The following is a 17,530-nucleotide window of genomic DNA, read 5'->3' on the forward strand; positions in this document are numbered from 1 at the left end:
AGTCAGCCATCCATTGTCCCTGTCAAGCGGCTTGACGACCTGCGGGGAGCAGTAGTGGGATGCACACTGTTATGGAAGTTTCCTGGAAGCTGGTGAAAGGAGAACTCAGGCAGCAGTAGACATGATGCATCATGGAGACCATAAGTTGAAACAATGTACAAACGCTAACAGAGTTACATGAGCCATTGTCACCCAAGTCTGAAGATGTCTTCCCCAGCATCCCAGTATATCTCCTGATACTTGCGTCACACGTTCCAACAGCACATCCATTAATGGTTAGAATTGCTGTCACTCTCTATGTAACATGTAGGTGTTCACATAATCACATTGTGTCCTTACGTCTTGCTACTGGTGAAATACGCAGAAGAGTTGAAGTTGGTGAGAGTTGAAGTTGGTTCCTCTCTCTCTGGAGCATCTGAGTTAGATATGAAAGTCGCTAAGCGTAGACACTACAATGTACTGTTGGTTGGTCCTGTACCTATAATCTGTCCTTGGTTACTGCTTAGAGAGAGAAGGGAATATCTGTGGAATGAGACAGGCACTACTATACCAAAATTATATAATGCCCATTCAATTTTCACACTGTTGAGCTGCCAATATCCACAGAGGAGATGTTTTTAAAACTTTATGTTGATCAGGGGTGCTTTCAAGTATTTGTAATGGTTGCAGTATGGTGTTAGGATCCAATTGCACGACTCGGAGACAAAGGTATGAGCAGTTAACAAACTTTAGTGTTTGGTATCGGTACACGTTAAGGCAGTCCATACACAAGTACGTAAATCGAATAGGGAGCAGGCAGCGGCAGAGTTCGTAATAAGTACGGTCCAAGGTCGGTGAACGGGCAGGTAGTCTATGAAGGGGCAGAGTATCAGGAATGGGAGAGGCAGAGACGTAATCCGTAAGACAGGCAGTAATCGGCAACAAGAGAGCTATTACAGGTAATTGCTGGAACGCTAGGAACATGGAGAAACTAAGACGAACAGGCAACGCGACACAGGACCACACAGACTAAATACACTGGGTGATGAGGAACAGGTTCAAACAATCGGGGAGGAGCTGACAATCAACAAGGTGGAACACACACGAGGGAGGGAGTGAGGAGTCTGAAACGAGAGGAGAGATAAGTAGGAACACACAACACAACATAATGATCACACAGGGGAAACAACTTATCGGATAGGACGAGACTTGACAGTATTAAAAAAAAATGTTGTTGAATTTACTCAAATGCATTGTGTCATGTGGCTGCACAAAAATATATATATATCAATAGGCCTACTAATCCACAGAAAACACACATTTTTATTCTTGCTCTGAAGTTGGACCGGAGCCAATTTAATGACAACATTTTGTGTCCTCTTCTTCTGTTATGGTACAGATACCACCAATGGATTTAAGTATAGATTGTTCGCATCATCTGTTTTGTGTTTTGTTTTTTTACATGTACCTTTCATTTATATTTATATTATCCAGTTCAAAGAGCACCTTTTGAATGAACTCATAAAAGTATTTAAGCTCTCTGGGTTAAGCCATGTTCAGAGATTACTCCTAGCATCAGAGCAAATGTTGTCAAGGATGATTGTTCCTTCTACACACTTTCCAATGTCATCATAGTGTGTGGTTTCCCCACCCTCCCTGTAAATGGCATACAGTATCTGCCCATGGTGGCTTTCTGCATATCCCTCTGGATGTCATCTCCTTTGACGTCCTGTAAACACAAATAGACACTGTAGTTTAACTCAATCCCACCGTCCTGCTGTAAATACTCACTACAGCATCATGTGGATTCCATAACAAATGCACGATTTCCTCTGATGTTAATCAAACCTACAGTGAAAAGCTGTTCCAGGAAATGAAAAGAGCGTTATCACAAAATGTAATTTATTTATTTATGAGTAGGAACCAATGAACTTGGGAGTGAGAGACACAAGTCCAGTGAGTAGAGCTTAATCATGTTAAAATATGATCTGGATTCACACGAATGGGAACGATTTTTCTGCATTTTAAAAGGAGACTACAGCTGCATCACAACGAGTGCGGTGAAACTCATTTTGTAGTTGAAAAGCAGTCCTGTCTGAGACTTTTATGACCTGAACTGTTTGTGACCTGAAACCTACATGACCTTTCTAATACCTTTATGAACTTTCTATTACTTATTGACTGTCCAAGAACTTAATTTCCGTCTGCTTCATCTTCGAAGGCAAATTGTGCAAATTAGTTTCCAGTTTCTTAATTCCTGTCTCAGACAAACAGCCTTAGTTCTCCGATATAAGATTCTTGTATTTGACTGTACTTAACACGCTGAGATCGCTGTGACTCTCTGTGTTTATCCTTTCTGGAAAGCCCCTATTCAAATACACAAAGATAAACTTGGGGTTCCAGCCTCTTGTATATTCAGATTTCCATCACATTCCTCAACCAATAATCCGGCAGTGAGAGAGAGAGAGTGAGAGAAAACCTACAGATATTCTGTTTTTGTGTTGGAGCCCCACCTCTATGTTTTTGAGAGCGGTGGTTTACCATGGCAAAACTTCTGAAGCAGCTGTGTAGGAAGGGCTGTTTCTCTTTGTCAATTGTCTTTCTTTGTTCTCCAGAATCAGTAAGTCCACCTTAAACCAACTATTACCATTAACCAACTGAATAGCAACTTGTCCATATGCTGTGAGGTCCTGCCAATCTGGTGAACATCTGTAGCTCTCAGGCAGGGAGGTCCAGGGGGCTCTGAGTGCAAAGGCCTGGTCACCTTTAGTTTTGAGCAAGGACTTAAGAACTACCTTGATCTTCATATGATGCAGGACCGGTACATTTAAGTCTATTTGGCAATTTGTAGTTATTTGTACCTCTTGCAAGATTCCCAGATGTTTTGCAAGTGTTTGTCCCAAAACACTTCCCCTCATCTGGAATAGGGACGTCAGGTGGGGTAAACTGCGCCATCAAAGTTTTCGAGAGGGACTGTTGTGATCCGCTGGAATTCAGGATTTATCTGACACACACACACAAAATGAATTACTGCTGTTAAGTAATAAATTATTGCAAGAAATATGTTTGTTTCGAATTTATAGTAATCATTTATTTGTTTAAGTCTTCACAGTTAAAAACCAAATAATAAGAGAAAGCACACCTTGGGGGGAAATCCAGCTTTTGCTTACCTCATCAATGTGATAAAGTAAAAGCCCTATGAGAAAATTGAGATTTGTGAATATGGGCTATACAAATAAAAATTGATTCATTGATGTAATACCCGAAAAAAGCTAAACAATACCCAACCCTGCTCTCTGATACATTGCACTCATTCTGAGATGCTTTCTAGTTCACCACAGTTACGAGGAGTGGTTATCTGAGTTACTGAGTTCCTTTCTGTATTTATGTGTCGTGTTTCTTGCCAGACATAAATATGAATCAGTACACAACCTCGTAAAATAATTGGGTGAGATGATAGAAAATGTTATGCTATCATCTCTCTCTTTATATTTTTAAACATGATATGTAAAACTAATCAAATGAAAGTTAAAAAAATTGGCTAAACAAAAGGTACTTTATAGGACTATGACGGTTTTATGACGGGGAAAGTCCACAGCAGTCATAAATCCGAGCAGATAAGCAGAGGACAGAGACGGGAGGAACATTAGTGCAGACAGGACGGACGGAGACATGGACGTTGTTCAGCCACATTTAACTGTGAGGACGTCCTTCATCTTAATACTTCTGAGTCTGCTCCAAATGTCCAGCGGGGAACGTGAGTACTGATCTCAGCTGATTGAGTTTGTTTTATCAGACTGATTGTTTCACTTGACAAACTATAATGGGCTCAATGACCATCTGCTAACAAGCACTTCTGGTACAGTTGTATAACTACCCACACTGTGTAAATATAGATATAAAAAAAACACAGAAGGAAATATGGATATGGAGGACAAAAGGGAGCGTGTTGATGTTCAATATGGAGGTGCATATTTTGATATTTATCTGATCAATGGATTAATTTTGTCACTTTCATTTCTCAAACACAGAGAGAGGCTTTTTTTGGCTCACAGTTAACCACTTTATTTAAGTCTCCCTATTTGGCAATTACAAGTAGTATATGTAAAGAAACACAGAATAATGCGTCTTTAAGCAGATAAAGATGGGGCTTAGCCTCAAGTGCTGTGACGTCTGTCGCGAGAGACCAGCCACCGAAGGTGATTGTGAGTTTTATGATGACTCCCAGTCAGCACTTACTGTTATGTTGTAACTATATAGTTTCATATTAACTTACTACCTACCTAATAGTGTGTGGGGCTACATTTGTACGGAGCTGAATTACTTCAGTAACACTGAACACGAGCCTGTGATTTACAGTGTTGTCACATGAGTCAACTGATAAAGTAAACCCTGATTCTTCCTGTTTTCTTTAATGAAAGAGCTGTGAAATCCAACAAGACAATGGTGTAAATATACAGCATTTTAGTGGAAAAGAGTGATCAATTCAATTTTTTGAATTTTTTTATTATTTTATTGTTATTTATAAATACTCAACACTGAGCCACACAAAATTAAAGTTGGGGGGAAATTGTTGTTATTCATTTTTATTCTGTACAAATAATAAAGTTACTAGTGAAAATATGCCTGAGTAGGCAAAAGCTGTTGGGGAAGACAGCGGTTTAAAAATGTAATATATCATCAAAATAGATCCGCATTCATATTGCTTTGTCATAAACACCCTCCATGTTATATTGGATTGTTTAACTTGTGTTTCCTCCCACTTAGCCCAACTCCTGGCCAAATGTTGATCTTCATACCTCTTTTCTAGAAGACAATATCCAATTTCTCAGAAGATTTGGCATTGATATGTATTAGACTTTTGAGACATTAATACATTTTGCTACTATGCAGAGGAGAAACCGAGCAGAACAGAGGTTTTCATGAATCATTGGGCAAATAATGAAAGTATAGTTTGAAGGTGGAATCCGGCGTCAACTTAACTTTTCCCTCCCAGATCATGTTATGCTTCCCACATACAGTCTCCCTCTGTGGTTGGATTTAGGGATCAGAGGTATTGTTACCTGACGCATAATTATGGTGTATGGAATATGGTGAGGGTCAGTTAAGGTTGAGTATTGCTGAAATACTTAAATCTTTATTATACTATTATACTTATTCTTATAAACTAAAAATAAATGAGTGTCAGGAAAAAGTTTTGCTAAATGCCTAAAGGTGCACTCGATTTGTTGAAAAAAGCAAATCAGTGAGACTTTTAAAACAATTTCCAGACCACTTATTCCACCAGTACTGATAATTGGATATGTAATGTTGCTTCAGTACATGTAGGTCTGGTTCAAGTGTTCAATGCTATCAAGTTTTGGGTTGTTATTCTGATCAATGGTCTGGATAAGCATCCATTTTGTAATCTGCTTTTGGAGAAGAAAGAAACTTTCCTGGCCTTTACTTAATGTTATGACAGCAATGTTGTGCTTTTCTCCCAACAGTCTGTTCTGTTCCTTTATCTGTGAAGTTTAAAGAAAACAACAAAGTGGATGATCTTGTGACAACGATAACTGTGCAACAGGGGGTCACCCTGGAGCTCGAGCCCCCCTCCAACATCAAATTCAAGCTCAGAGGAAACGAGCTGTTAGCTGCAGAGGTGTTTGACTTTGAGGTACTGCATATAATGACTAAAAGTGCCTACAAGTTCCAAACGCATGCCGCTGTTTACATTCTAAAACCTGTGTGAGAAACTGACTCTTAAGCTAGAAGCTTGTTTCTTTTGCAGAATGGCGATTCAACACAAGCCCTGATCATCTGCACTGACCCAACTTCAGGCTCTACGGTAAAACTCCATATACTCTACACATGTTAAAGCAACAATATGTAAGTTTCACTGAGCACAGCGCCCTCTGCAGCCACAGATGGTGATAAACCTCTACAATGCTTATCAGTGATGACCCATCATAAGAACAGGTTTGTTTAATTCACCCTGACCATCAGTTGACAGGCATACAGCCAGAGGGGAACATCCTGAATGGACCTGGTTGTCTTTTATTACAGAAAAAAATCATGGCTATCATGAATACACCAATTATTCTTTAGATGGCTTTTTGTAATGAATGGGCAGAACACGGCTCAAAGGCCACATGTTCCCCACCACTGTATGTGTTCTTGAAAAACCTTGTAGAGGTGCTTGAGGAGAATCCCCTGGGATGTCGATTTCATGGCGGTTGCTCAGGTTCTAGAGGTTCAGGAGAGTAGGTTCTTTAGGGGGTTTTGTATGGAGGTTTTGTGCAGATGCTTGAGGAGAGTATACAGTTTTTTTTACAAGGAGTTTGAGGAACCTGTACAGGTCTTTCATAAAACTATGATAGTGTGAACAGATACTTTGTGCCTGTAGCAATTTTGCAGGTTTTATCAAATGTTAGAGGTTCCCAATGATGTTTTGGGGGTTTTAGTTTTTCCCACAATGCTGCACAGGTCAAACAGACGAAAAACGTGTGATATTATTTCACAGATTCAGGCTATTGATGCAGTCTAAAATGAATGTCTTTTTTTTCGCCAGTTAAGACTCAGAATTTCGGTAACTCTGGAAAATGTGAATGATAACCCTCCAGTCTTTGACCAAAGCCTCTACCAAGTCAGCGTCAGTGAGGTAAGTGTCTGATAATTGTTTTATAAAATTGTAGATTTGGGGTTTACTTGTATTTTCTCTGTTGTTTAGTTAATCCAGATTAGACTAAATCTCACACTGTGCATTTCTATCTTTATTTAAGAAAAATAACACATTATTATTACCTGCTAAAAATGATTAAAGAACGTATTTTAACTTTTTAAAGAAGCAAGATATTTTGTGTCTGTTTTTACCTAGATGTCCCCTGTAGGAACAACAGTTGGTAATTTTGCTGCCACAGACCGAGACCAACTAAACCAGCTCTTCTACACTCTGACACCTGAATCTGTAAGACCTCGTGATTTTATCTCGTAAAATTTGTTTTTAGGACATGTTTAGCTTAGCACAAAGACTGGAAGTAGGGGTAAGATGCTAGTTCAAGGTGCATTTCTGAACGTTTTTATTTTCCTATGTGATTTCAGCAAAACAGCTTTAAACTGAAGTCACCCACCACCCCTGACCTCATCATCATGTCGCCTCTCGACTATGATACAGTCAAAAATGTAAACTTGGAGTTGTACGCTCAGGTGAGTCTTTTTCACTGCTGGTTCTAAACACAGATTTCTTTATTCCATATAAATTGAATCAAATATTGCTCTCTGTGTTATTCTCAGGCAGATATATTCTCTTCAAAATCAGTAAAGACCTCAAATGAATATGGGGCATCAGTGGTTGAGCAGGCTGCAGGGTTTGGCCCCGAGCTCTTTCTATCTTACGGCCCTGTGTATGTGATATATGAGGACTGCAAGTAGGGCATTTCATTACATCTGGTACAATTCACTTGGACTCATTGATTAACTGATTAGATCTCGGTGGACAAAGGTCAATGTTTTTGACCTCTGGAATGTGATATCTCAAGACTGTTTGAGATATCACACATTTGGACTCACAGCTAAAGTGATTACATTTCAGTGCTTAAAGGTCACATGGCACCTCATATGAATCTAGAAAAAGAAATCTAGAAATAAGTAAACACGGATCTGCACTGGCTGGCGGAGGCATACAACGGCAGTGCAGTGATTCTAGTTATTGTTTGAGTAGAGATCTTTTTATAAACAGTGCAGAGTGAAGTAAGAAAACTTTGTGTCTATCCTACCCTTTTTTCTGCAAAGAAGATTATAAAGTCATAAAATGAAATTGAAACAAATATAATAAATGTATATATTTGTATATAGTCCTGTAATAATCATATTTCCATCCTTATTTATTTTTTCAGGACACACCATTGACAACAACAGATAACAGAACCTCTTTCACTGCCTCCACCACCATCACGGTCACCATCTTAGATGCGGACAACAGGCCACCATGGTTCCAGCCATGCAACAAGACCGTGATAGAAACTGTGACTATCTGCCAGAGTCAAGGATACACTGGCAGAGTTTTGATAAATGAACAAGAGGTGTGCATCCAAACAAATCCTGTGCGGATACTGAACCATATCCACAAGCTCCATTTGCTGGGCTGTCCTGTGGGCGACCACGTCTAAAGTCAAAGTGTTTCTTCTAAATCTCAGAACTGGAGAACAATCAAAAACTGATGTTTGGTGGTCCTGAAAGCTCATTGCACAGAAACACAAGAAAGCACATGCAAATGACAAGCATCAGAGGGGCAATACATGCCCCGTGCAAGTACTTTGTATACCCAAAACAGGCAATGCTGACTTTTTAAAAGTGTAATAATGATAATGAATCTGTTAATCTAGATAACCTGTAGATCGTGTCTCTAATCTCATCGGTTTGTAAAGTTAATGTATTACTACACAATACGTTGTCATTTTCTGACATGATGATATCACTCCTATCATATAGTCTTAATTATTTCTTGATCTATATAAGGCTACACCCTTTTAAGTTTTTGTTTGAAAACTACTAATACAGTGTCAGAGGAATGCTTAAACAGACATTTAAAATTGTTCTGTGAAAATGCAAATATTTTAGAAAAATTATAAAAAGGAGTACAATGGTTGGGGTTCAGGAGGGCCCTCCTTTTGTACTCGTATCTCTACGCCAATTTTCTTGTGTCAATGAGGCAAGTGCAATTCATGATGGTATATATTGCTCAGTGAGTGACCATTGGTTCTACACTGCTTTTCAAGAAGCTTCTGAAAATGATTGATGTTAGATACATTATGATGATGATGATGAGAATGTTTTCTCCACTGCAGAACGGAACATTAACGCTGAAACCAGGACCACTCTATGCCATTGATGGAGACACCGGGATAAATGAGGGGATGACATACACGTTTATTAATGGTGAGCATCTTGATTAAAACATACAAAAGACATAACTTGCTGATTATTCACAGCTCAGTGTTTATGTGTTTTAGGAAACGGTGGGAATCTGTTTGAGATTAACGCAAACACAGGGAACATCAGCATGTTGAAGCCGGCTAAAGTGGAGGGTACAATCAATCTGATAGTGATGGTAACAACTCAACTCTCACATGATTGTATCCAGTACATTCTGAACATATGGTCTGTGTCTTGAATGTGTCTCGAATATACTGGTGAAATATATTTTCACCAGTTTCACATCTCTAGAGAGCAGTATGTTCAAACCCTTTTGAGGATTTACTTTGTAGATAATCAATAGGATGCATTATACCTTTTTTCTCTTTACTGACTTAGTGATTTCATGTTCAGATTTTGTAAGGCTCTTATTTTATTACTCTGACATATTTCCTGTGCTTCAGCTTCAGCCCCTCTCCTCCCGCCAACACCTTAGTTCCCATAAATACAGAGGTGGGGGGAAATAGGGCACCATCTCTTCCATTTTTTGGTTGCAAGCAAAGTTTTCCTATAATTGTTGTGTTCAATGGTCAACTCATCAGTGAAGAAAGAGTTCAGGAGCCCGTTAATGATTTATGCTGAAATAATTATTGAAGCTTGGCCAAGGAGAAAAACTGAATTCATCAATACAACAAATGTGCATGATGTCCTCTCATATTCTGAAGTCTGCTTTCCTGCAGTACACTTTAAACCCTCTGGGTCTGCTTGTTCCTAATCAATCAAATGTATTTTCTAGTATTGCCTGCTTACCAGTCTCATATCTGTGGTGTCCAGGGATTATGTTTTGAAAGTTTTATTCTAAAAGGTAACTATATGTGACAGACAAATGTAATGCAGTAAAAACGTTACCTTGAAGGAGACATATGAAGTAACATAAAATATATATACTCCAGAAAAGTACAAGTATGTAAATATTGTACTTAAGTACAACTGATGTTATGTTTTTCTCTGGCAGGCCGCCCAGAGTAGTAACAGAAATCAGTTTGCCACCACCCCTGTCACTATCAGTGTTCAGGTGAAGAGCCTCCACCCTCCAAAGTTTCAGAAGCCTCTGTACGAGGGGGTCGTCAGTTCAATGGGCTCCATGGCCATGGATGGAGATACGCCGCTGTACATCCACGCAACAGATGAAGACTACAGTGAGGTAAAACAAGACTCCAGACTCAATAAAAGAAGAGAAAAAGCCAAACTAATCTAAAAAGTTTTAAGCTTCGCAGTGGTGAAAAAACTGATGCATCGTTAAAGCTAACGTAAACAACAAAGTGCTATGGAAAGAGACTAAGTAAGATGAAAATGACATACAGGATGTGTGACTTAAACCTTTGACTATCTGAGGAATCTGTCAACTACAACTTTCTTCAAATGAATACATGGGACAAACATTTATCTCCATCATACTTCTATCATCATCTTTATTTATCTGAGGTTGGACTTCTGTTTTCTTGTGGGACCCTGTCTCTCTGTAAATACGTAATGGCGCCCGACTGGAAAATTGGTGCCAAGAACTCCAAATATTCACATAATATCTTTAAAAAATCTTCTGGAGGTGTGTTTAACATTTACTTCTTATTTCAAATTTGGCTTTAGAAAAATGTCAGACAATTCTGAGTAAATGTTTCTATCTTGTAATAGTCACTGTACACACGTGTAGGTTGCGTTTTTTGTAGCCTGCGATACTAACTTTTCCAGGTTTGCCAACACTATCTTTGAATGTATGAGTGGGGGGTTGATGGTTTGATGACTTTTGCGAGTATACCTAATGTGCAGAACTAACCTTCTCATTTCGGTTGAAACAGGTTACAAATCCTCACATCGTGTACACCATTAGTGGGAGCAGTGATTTCACTATCATTAACAGCTATTTATTCATGACTAAGGATCTCCCAGCCAGCACATTAACCCTACAAGTAAGTTCAAAATCTAACAAAGGTTAATGCAACTGATTCATTATTTTCTTATTAAGCACCTGTTTTCCTCTGTGTACATCCAGGTGGTCGCAACAGACGGGTCAAACGATCAATCTGATACAGCTCAGCTCATTGTGCAGGTGATATCAGGTAGGACGCAAACCCTCAAAGACGGCTCTAACAAACAACACAACTATGAGCTTTAATTATAATTAAGCTGCATCTCAATCATAGCACATTTTAATGTAGACCAGCTTAGTGATGGATCTTAGATTTTCATATATCAGGGGCAAAAAAGTGGCGACAATTAACACAGAGGAGCCAATTATATGTCCAACATCCAATGTGGATTACTGATTCAGTAATGTGTACATTAAAGCGCACATTCTTAAAGCCACACATCATTGAAAATATTTGGAAAATGGTTCCTTGTTCAAGGACAATGTGTACTAAAATCTTAGAAAATTTTAATTCTTAAAAACATTTTCACATCTATTGTTAGTAAGTGACAAGTTAATAATAATAAAAAAGACTGCTGACAGGACAGAGGCTCTTTAGGGGCTGATCAGATTTTATAAGGGGCCAGTCCCCCCCTTGCCCCGACCCAGGATCTGCCACTTCTCTAGTTGTTAGGAATAAAGTGTTTGGCAGCACCTTTCTTTCCCCAAGACACGAATGATTCATCAGGTGGATCCTTTACAGCCCAACCTATCCCAGAATTTATTGCGCTTCAGTGACGAACCATTTTTCAAAGAGTTCATGGTGCAGCTAAACGACAAGACATCTGATGCCTTATTACCATGTACATGAACATTAACTCAACCAAACAGCTAATTATACACATGTAAAAAAAAAAAAGAGGCGGGATATATGAGGTGTTCTTCGTGGGCTTGGTAGGGTGCGTCCCCTGATGGACAGAGCCGCTGAATTGAGACCAAGTTAGTCTGTGCCTACTTACGCAGTTGTACAATGCTCATACACTATGCATGTCACATAAACCGAGGGTCTGTTCAGGCACAAATCGAAAGTGTTTCTTCTGCAGAAAGAGTTAATAGCCATTCCCCCCAAAGACAATGGGAAACAGCTCTGTGATTTCTTTATTGTAGGCTACACCCAAAACACACCCATGATAAATTACGAGACTGAGTTAAACCCTGTGAACCATATTTAGCAGTTCAAATGTAATGGTAAAACTACCTCTGCCTACCATCCCCCCCTCTCCCTTCATCTCCGTTAGACATGTTGTACACTGTATAAATACTTTAAACATATATACCTCTTCATTTATGTTAGACATTGTCTTCTAATGTTGTTGATGTGCTCTGTTACACACACAATCTATTGCACCTCTGTCTGAGAGGGATCCCTCACCTGCAACTCTCTGAGGTTTCTGTGTTTTTTTCCTGTTGAAATGTTTTTGTTAGTTTTTCCTCACTCTTGCTGAGGATGTCTCACCTTGTTAATCCATATGTGGCAAAACAAAATTTGTTTATATGGGTGAAACAAATCAAATATCAGTGGTACAGTGGTTGGTATACTGTCATTTAACAGTAGCAAAGTAGATTCCTGGTTTGAATCCCAGCTTGGAGTTTTAGGGGTGCCTGCATGTTTATTCTGGGCACTCCCACTTCCTCCTTCAGTGAATGACTGTTTGTTTGTGGCCCTGCGATATGCCAAGCTCAGGCAGAGACATTCTTTTTTTTTTTTTATTTCCTTAACAAGATGTAGTCATTTTTTCAATATTTGCGTTGATTTCTCATTGTACATGTACCTGTATTTCAATATGCCAAATGATATGAACTGCTTTAGTTTTGTTTCTCTGTGCTCTTTATGTGTGCAAAGTGTTGAAAGCAAAGGTTGAATTCCTGCACAATGTCAGCACTAATTTTACTAGAGACAACATTTTGGTTGTAACACTTTAGGTGTCATCCAAAAGGAACTTATTGAACATATGTAGCGTAGTTGATGTGGAATGTTTCATTATGAAGAAGCAGCCAGTCTTGTAGGCTTGAGTGTGTGGGATTCATCACTGTTGAATGTGTGCAGCGTAAGTATAGGTGTGGTAAATTAATATTTGATTCCTTTTTATGCATGCTTTGATCAATTATTTCTTGCGGGTTGAGCTGCCATCAAACAAAAACGTAGGCAATCCATTGGCTGCTCGTAGCCAGTTTCAGAAAAGTCCTCAATCCGTCAGGTCTGAGCAAATACATCAAGGCGAAGATTCGAAGGTAGAAACCACTAAGTTTCAAAGTGTGCTCTTCTCCCAGGTCTCACCACCACCAGTTTCCCTTTGAGCACCACAAACATTATGACCACAACGCCCCTAGGGGAACCCACCACCTACAGCAAGACCACTGAGGATATTGTGTCCACCACCAACCCAAATGTGACCACTGACAGCATCTCAACTGCCATCCCCAGCACCAGTGCAAGCATATTCTCCACCACACACCCTAGTATGTCCACTGCCACTGAAGGCAGCGATTCAACCACTAAAACCAGTATAACCACTGAAGGAAGCGTCTCCCCTGGCAGCACAGCTCATCCCCCCACAGGTGGTTGCAGTAGCCTCTCCTTCATATCAAGTATTATCCTTCTGGAGAAAATTGTATCTAGCAAGTTATCAGGCAGTAACAAATATCAACACATATGAAAGTTTTTTCCAGGCAACCAAGACAGAGAATACAATAATTCCATCTGTAAATGCATGTAAAGAACAATGTCCTATTGACATTCAAAGCAACCACCTACAGAGATTTGTTATGCAATTATAGCAGTTAGTTTTGAAAAGGAGGGCATACCCCCCAAAAAACTAAAGACCTCCAAATGGGTTTATTCCTAACTTTATCGAAAAGTGTGATCTTTTAGTTTGAGTGCAGGACTTTCATGTTCTGATGTGTTATGCTCTTGCTCAAAACCCTCCGCATGCATTCAAAAAGCCCCTGCTTGTGCTTGGATCTGCTCTGCTTGTGCTCAAACTGTGAGCCATGTTGCTTGGACAGATTTTCTGCGCTCCAGCTTCAGTTCTTTGCTTTGCCCTAACATTGCTTTTGTGGACGTGTCTTTCTGTCTGTCTTTCTCTCTTGTAATGCATGTGTGCTTGGGACAAGTTATTTTTTTTCCGATTGTCCATATGTTTTTATACATTTCAAACATAATTCAGCTAAATGTGAGTAGTTATTACCAAATCAACTGTCAGCTTTGTTCTTAGTTGGTATCTTGAACTATACACAGCAAAGTTGACATTTGGTTAGTCTGTACCCTTCAACTTACTTAGCTACTAGATTGTCTCACTGGAGTTAGCCATTACTATAATTATGAACACCTGAAAAGTAGCTAAACAATGTAGTATTAGGGCCACTTAAATAAAATAAGTAAATTAATGAGAAATTCTCATTTTATAGGGAGAATAGTCCGTCATATGGGTTAAAAGGATCAGTTAGGAACGTCTTGTAGTATTAAGTACAAGTTTGAAAAATTAAAAATCTATTTTCATTTTAGCTCCTCATCATCATTTGTATCAGGACTTGTGTGAACTGTCTATCTTAAATGATCTAGGAGTTAACCCCCGGCAAGCATGGATTCTCCCTGCTTGGAGTCTACTTCATTTCTTAAATATTTTTGTTTCATTTATTTTCATAATATTTGTTCTATTGCTCATTGAATCACTAATATTACATAATATTTACAAAATCTCAATTGCCTTTTTTCACTTTTTGGCAAACTACAAGTACGAAACACAACAAAAGACGCAAACTTAGGCTGTTTATCCGAAACACAACAAAAGACGCAAACTTAGGCTGTTTATCCCGACAAACGTGGGTATCCCACAAGTAATTCCTCCAGATGAATTGTTTTTCCTTTTTCTTCTGCTTCACATCAAATTTTCACGGTACTTCTAGTCTGATCTTGTTCAAAGAGGTTAAATATCCAATCAGTTTGACCACCGAATTTAATGTTTAAATCTCTTTCTTTGGAAAGCTTACAATCCCTCAACCTTTTTGCGGACTATTTATGGTTTTAAATATAGCCCTGATTTGTCATTTGCTACTCTTTTAACAAGATGAAGATTGCAGTCACATAAAAAATTCATCACCTAGGGAAGTCTCAGGTATAAGCGTTTTTCATTGACAACTTTATAAAGTGACTTTTTGTCCTTGCAGTTATCATAGCATCAGGCAGCTATGATCAGGAGGACATGATAGCCCTCGGTGTGACACTGGGTGTCCTGCTGCTTGTCTGTCTGGTGGTCATCGGTGTGCTCAGCCATCGCATGAGGAAAGGCAAAGCAGACTGGAAGAAGATCTACGAAGTCAGCCTGTTTCAGAGCTCTGTGAGTTCAAAGTTCATAATAAGGCAATGTAAACGCAAAGAAACATGTTCCAAACCTCCAGACTCATCCCTGCTCCTGTTTAAAGATAATGTACAATTTAGAGATACATGTTTTGAATTGATCAAACTTGACTTTTGTATTTTTACCAGATGTCAATAAATAGACATATATCTAATTACCATTCTGATTTCCACATTAGTTGCTGTGGATTTAGTCAGCCTTCTTTTCTCTTGGATGATCTTTAGGACTAAATTTCTAGATGATTAAATGACCTTTCCTTTAGCAGTATCATCTTCGCTGTGCTGCTAAGACTGCTAAGCTAAATCACCAGGATGTTGAACTTGACTTCACGAAACCTCAAAACTACTCAACTAGAAATCAGTTTGACTTTGATTAGCTAAAGGCTCATCTTTGTGTTTGGTTAGCTTCAAAACGTTTAGTTTAGTAAAGAATCTGTAGGTGAAGGACAAGATTTTGAAGCAGGAGGCTTTCTGGATACCGTTCAGCAAAAGAAGCAAACCACATTGACCAAAGTGTCCTCTGAACTGAAAAAACTGTTTTGTGTGGAGAAATGTTCAGTTTGTTAGAATCTTGGCCCAGATATTGTCACTTGGAGCCCCATACTGGCCATTGGTCACCAACCTTTTCAAGCCCAAGATCACTATTATGAATTCATATTTACAGCATCTGTTCAAAAAACAAAAGCTTCTCAGTTCAACAATATCTTTTGCAGAGGAGCTGCTACAGCAGCACAATCATTTTTCATAGGCTTTGCCTGGAAAATGGCCACACAAATGACTATTGCCTTGTATCAAAGTAGTCCTGAGTACTCAGATAAATACCAGTACTCTACACTATGAGGCTGATCATCATATTTCACATTAAAAAAAAAAAATTTATAAAATAATTGATTTGGTCAACAGAAATGCTGGGGTTCTTTTATTTTGAAACGCCTACAGAAAGTGTTGCAACCATTTATGGTTGTAACATAAATTCATCTGATTAACATTAAAACTCAGGTTAAAGACATTTTTCTATGTTTATTCTACTGTCAATCACAATGTTTATCTGTCTATGACACCAACAGACGTATTTCCAACCCTTCCCGAAAACGTTTCAAAGTAAAAGCACTCCAGCGTTTCACTTTCTGAATCCATTTATTTGTTCTAACTGGGCTTTTAATATTATGGACAGACCGGAAGATGGGCGTCTTCCTACTGTAGAGTCCTGACATTTAGTTTAGTACATAATCGAAACATGCATTGAAGGAAATAAAGTAGATAAATCAGCAGCTCTGCCACCAGTAGCGGACACAGAGCATGTGTGAACAACAGACACCGCAGAACTACAGTCAGTGGGTCCAGAGAGTGAGGGATCCAGGGTAAAGACTGTCGATATTAACAAGTAGATCACGATTGACGGGTTGGCAACCACTGCCATAGAGGCTTATTCATTGTCTGATGATAGCCGATGAGCTCTGAGATTTGGATCAATCAATTTGGCTTTGTCTCAGGTGGCTATGCAGGTTGTTCATGACTTTGGCGGTTTGTCCCAGATTTAAATAGTTACCTTGTTCTTGAACTGTTTTCTCTCCCTGATTGTATTGTCCTGCCAAAGCTGGGTCAAAGCTCAGGTGGTCGGAAGAAGGGTGTCCAATACACCAATGAGGCCTTCCAGAATGATGAAGATGGAGGAAGCACAGGCTCTAGTGGCCCAGAAGGGGGAGTGAGTGTGGAGGCCATTGTTAAGTCTTCACTGCCACTGCACGCCCTCCTGCCAGATGATACCATGGAGGGCTTAGACACGGCCGAAAATGAGAAGGAGGTGAAACCCATCCTGACCAAAGAGAGGCGCATGGAGGAGGGATACAAGGCAGTTTGGTTTAAGGAGGACATCGACCCCAATGCCAAGGAGGAGGTGGTGATTATCCCAGACAGAAGAGAGGATGACAGTGATGAGGAAGACGAACCTGTCAACAAAACCCCAAAAGTAAATTTCGATGACACAGATCTGGACAGCGGACTTGGTGTAAAGATGGGGGATCAGCCAGAGGACTCAGATGATGATGAAGAGATTACTTCTGATCTGTGAGAGGAGATGAATGACAGGGACGTAGCAGGAACCGCCTTTAATAAAATATGATGATTCATCAGCTGCTATCGCCATCACAACTAATGACAGAGGACCATAGAAATAGACTCCAGGCTGTAGACTGGAGAGATAAAGAAGCTTAGTAAGGTCTCAGAGTTCTTAATTTATGTCTTAAGTTTCAAAGTAAATGGAAACTTATCCAGCCTTAATTTTTTGTATAAATGCTGATTAAATGATCGAATGTAATGTAACCTGCTAAAGATGC

General features: G+C 39.3%; 1 protein-coding gene across 1 annotated transcript; it reads left to right on the forward strand.

Annotated features, from left to right (window-relative positions):
- Positions 1–3,651: 3,651 nt before the first annotated feature.
- cdhr5b (cadherin-related family member 5b) lies at positions 3,652–17,282 on the forward strand. Its single transcript, XM_053427455.1, has 15 exons — positions 3,652–3,736; positions 5,466–5,635; positions 5,750–5,806; positions 6,530–6,619; positions 6,836–6,925; positions 7,060–7,164; positions 7,854–8,039; positions 8,805–8,895; positions 8,970–9,067; positions 9,887–10,075; positions 10,728–10,838; positions 10,922–10,988; positions 13,109–13,396; positions 15,005–15,174; positions 16,792–17,282. The coding sequence occupies exons 1-15, from the start codon at positions 3,652–3,654 to the stop codon at positions 17,263–17,265; spliced, it is 2,271 nt and encodes a 756-aa protein (XP_053283430.1). The 3' UTR covers positions 17,266–17,282.
- Positions 17,283–17,530: the final 248 nt, after the last annotated feature.

The sequence above is a fragment of the Pleuronectes platessa genome, chromosome 7 (genome assembly GCF_947347685.1).
Source record: "Pleuronectes platessa chromosome 7, fPlePla1.1, whole genome shotgun sequence".
NCBI classification, from domain to species: Eukaryota; Metazoa; Chordata; class Actinopteri; order Pleuronectiformes; family Pleuronectidae; genus Pleuronectes; species Pleuronectes platessa.

What these genes read in the sequence shown, in the direction of transcription:
- cdhr5b (XM_053427455.1), top strand. Translation starts at nt 3,652, where the DNA reads ATGGACGTTGTTCAGCCACATTTAACTGTGAGGACGTCCTTCATCTTA. An exon ending in TTTTGATAAATGAACAAGAG is followed by an intron (nt 8,040 to 8,804) that starts GTGTGCATCCAA and finishes TCTCCACTGCAG; the next exon opens with AACGGAACATTAACGCTGAA. An exon ending in CACAGCTCATCCCCCCACAG is followed by an intron (nt 13,397 to 15,004) that starts GTGGTTGCAGTA and finishes TTGTCCTTGCAG; the next exon opens with TTATCATAGCATCAGGCAGC.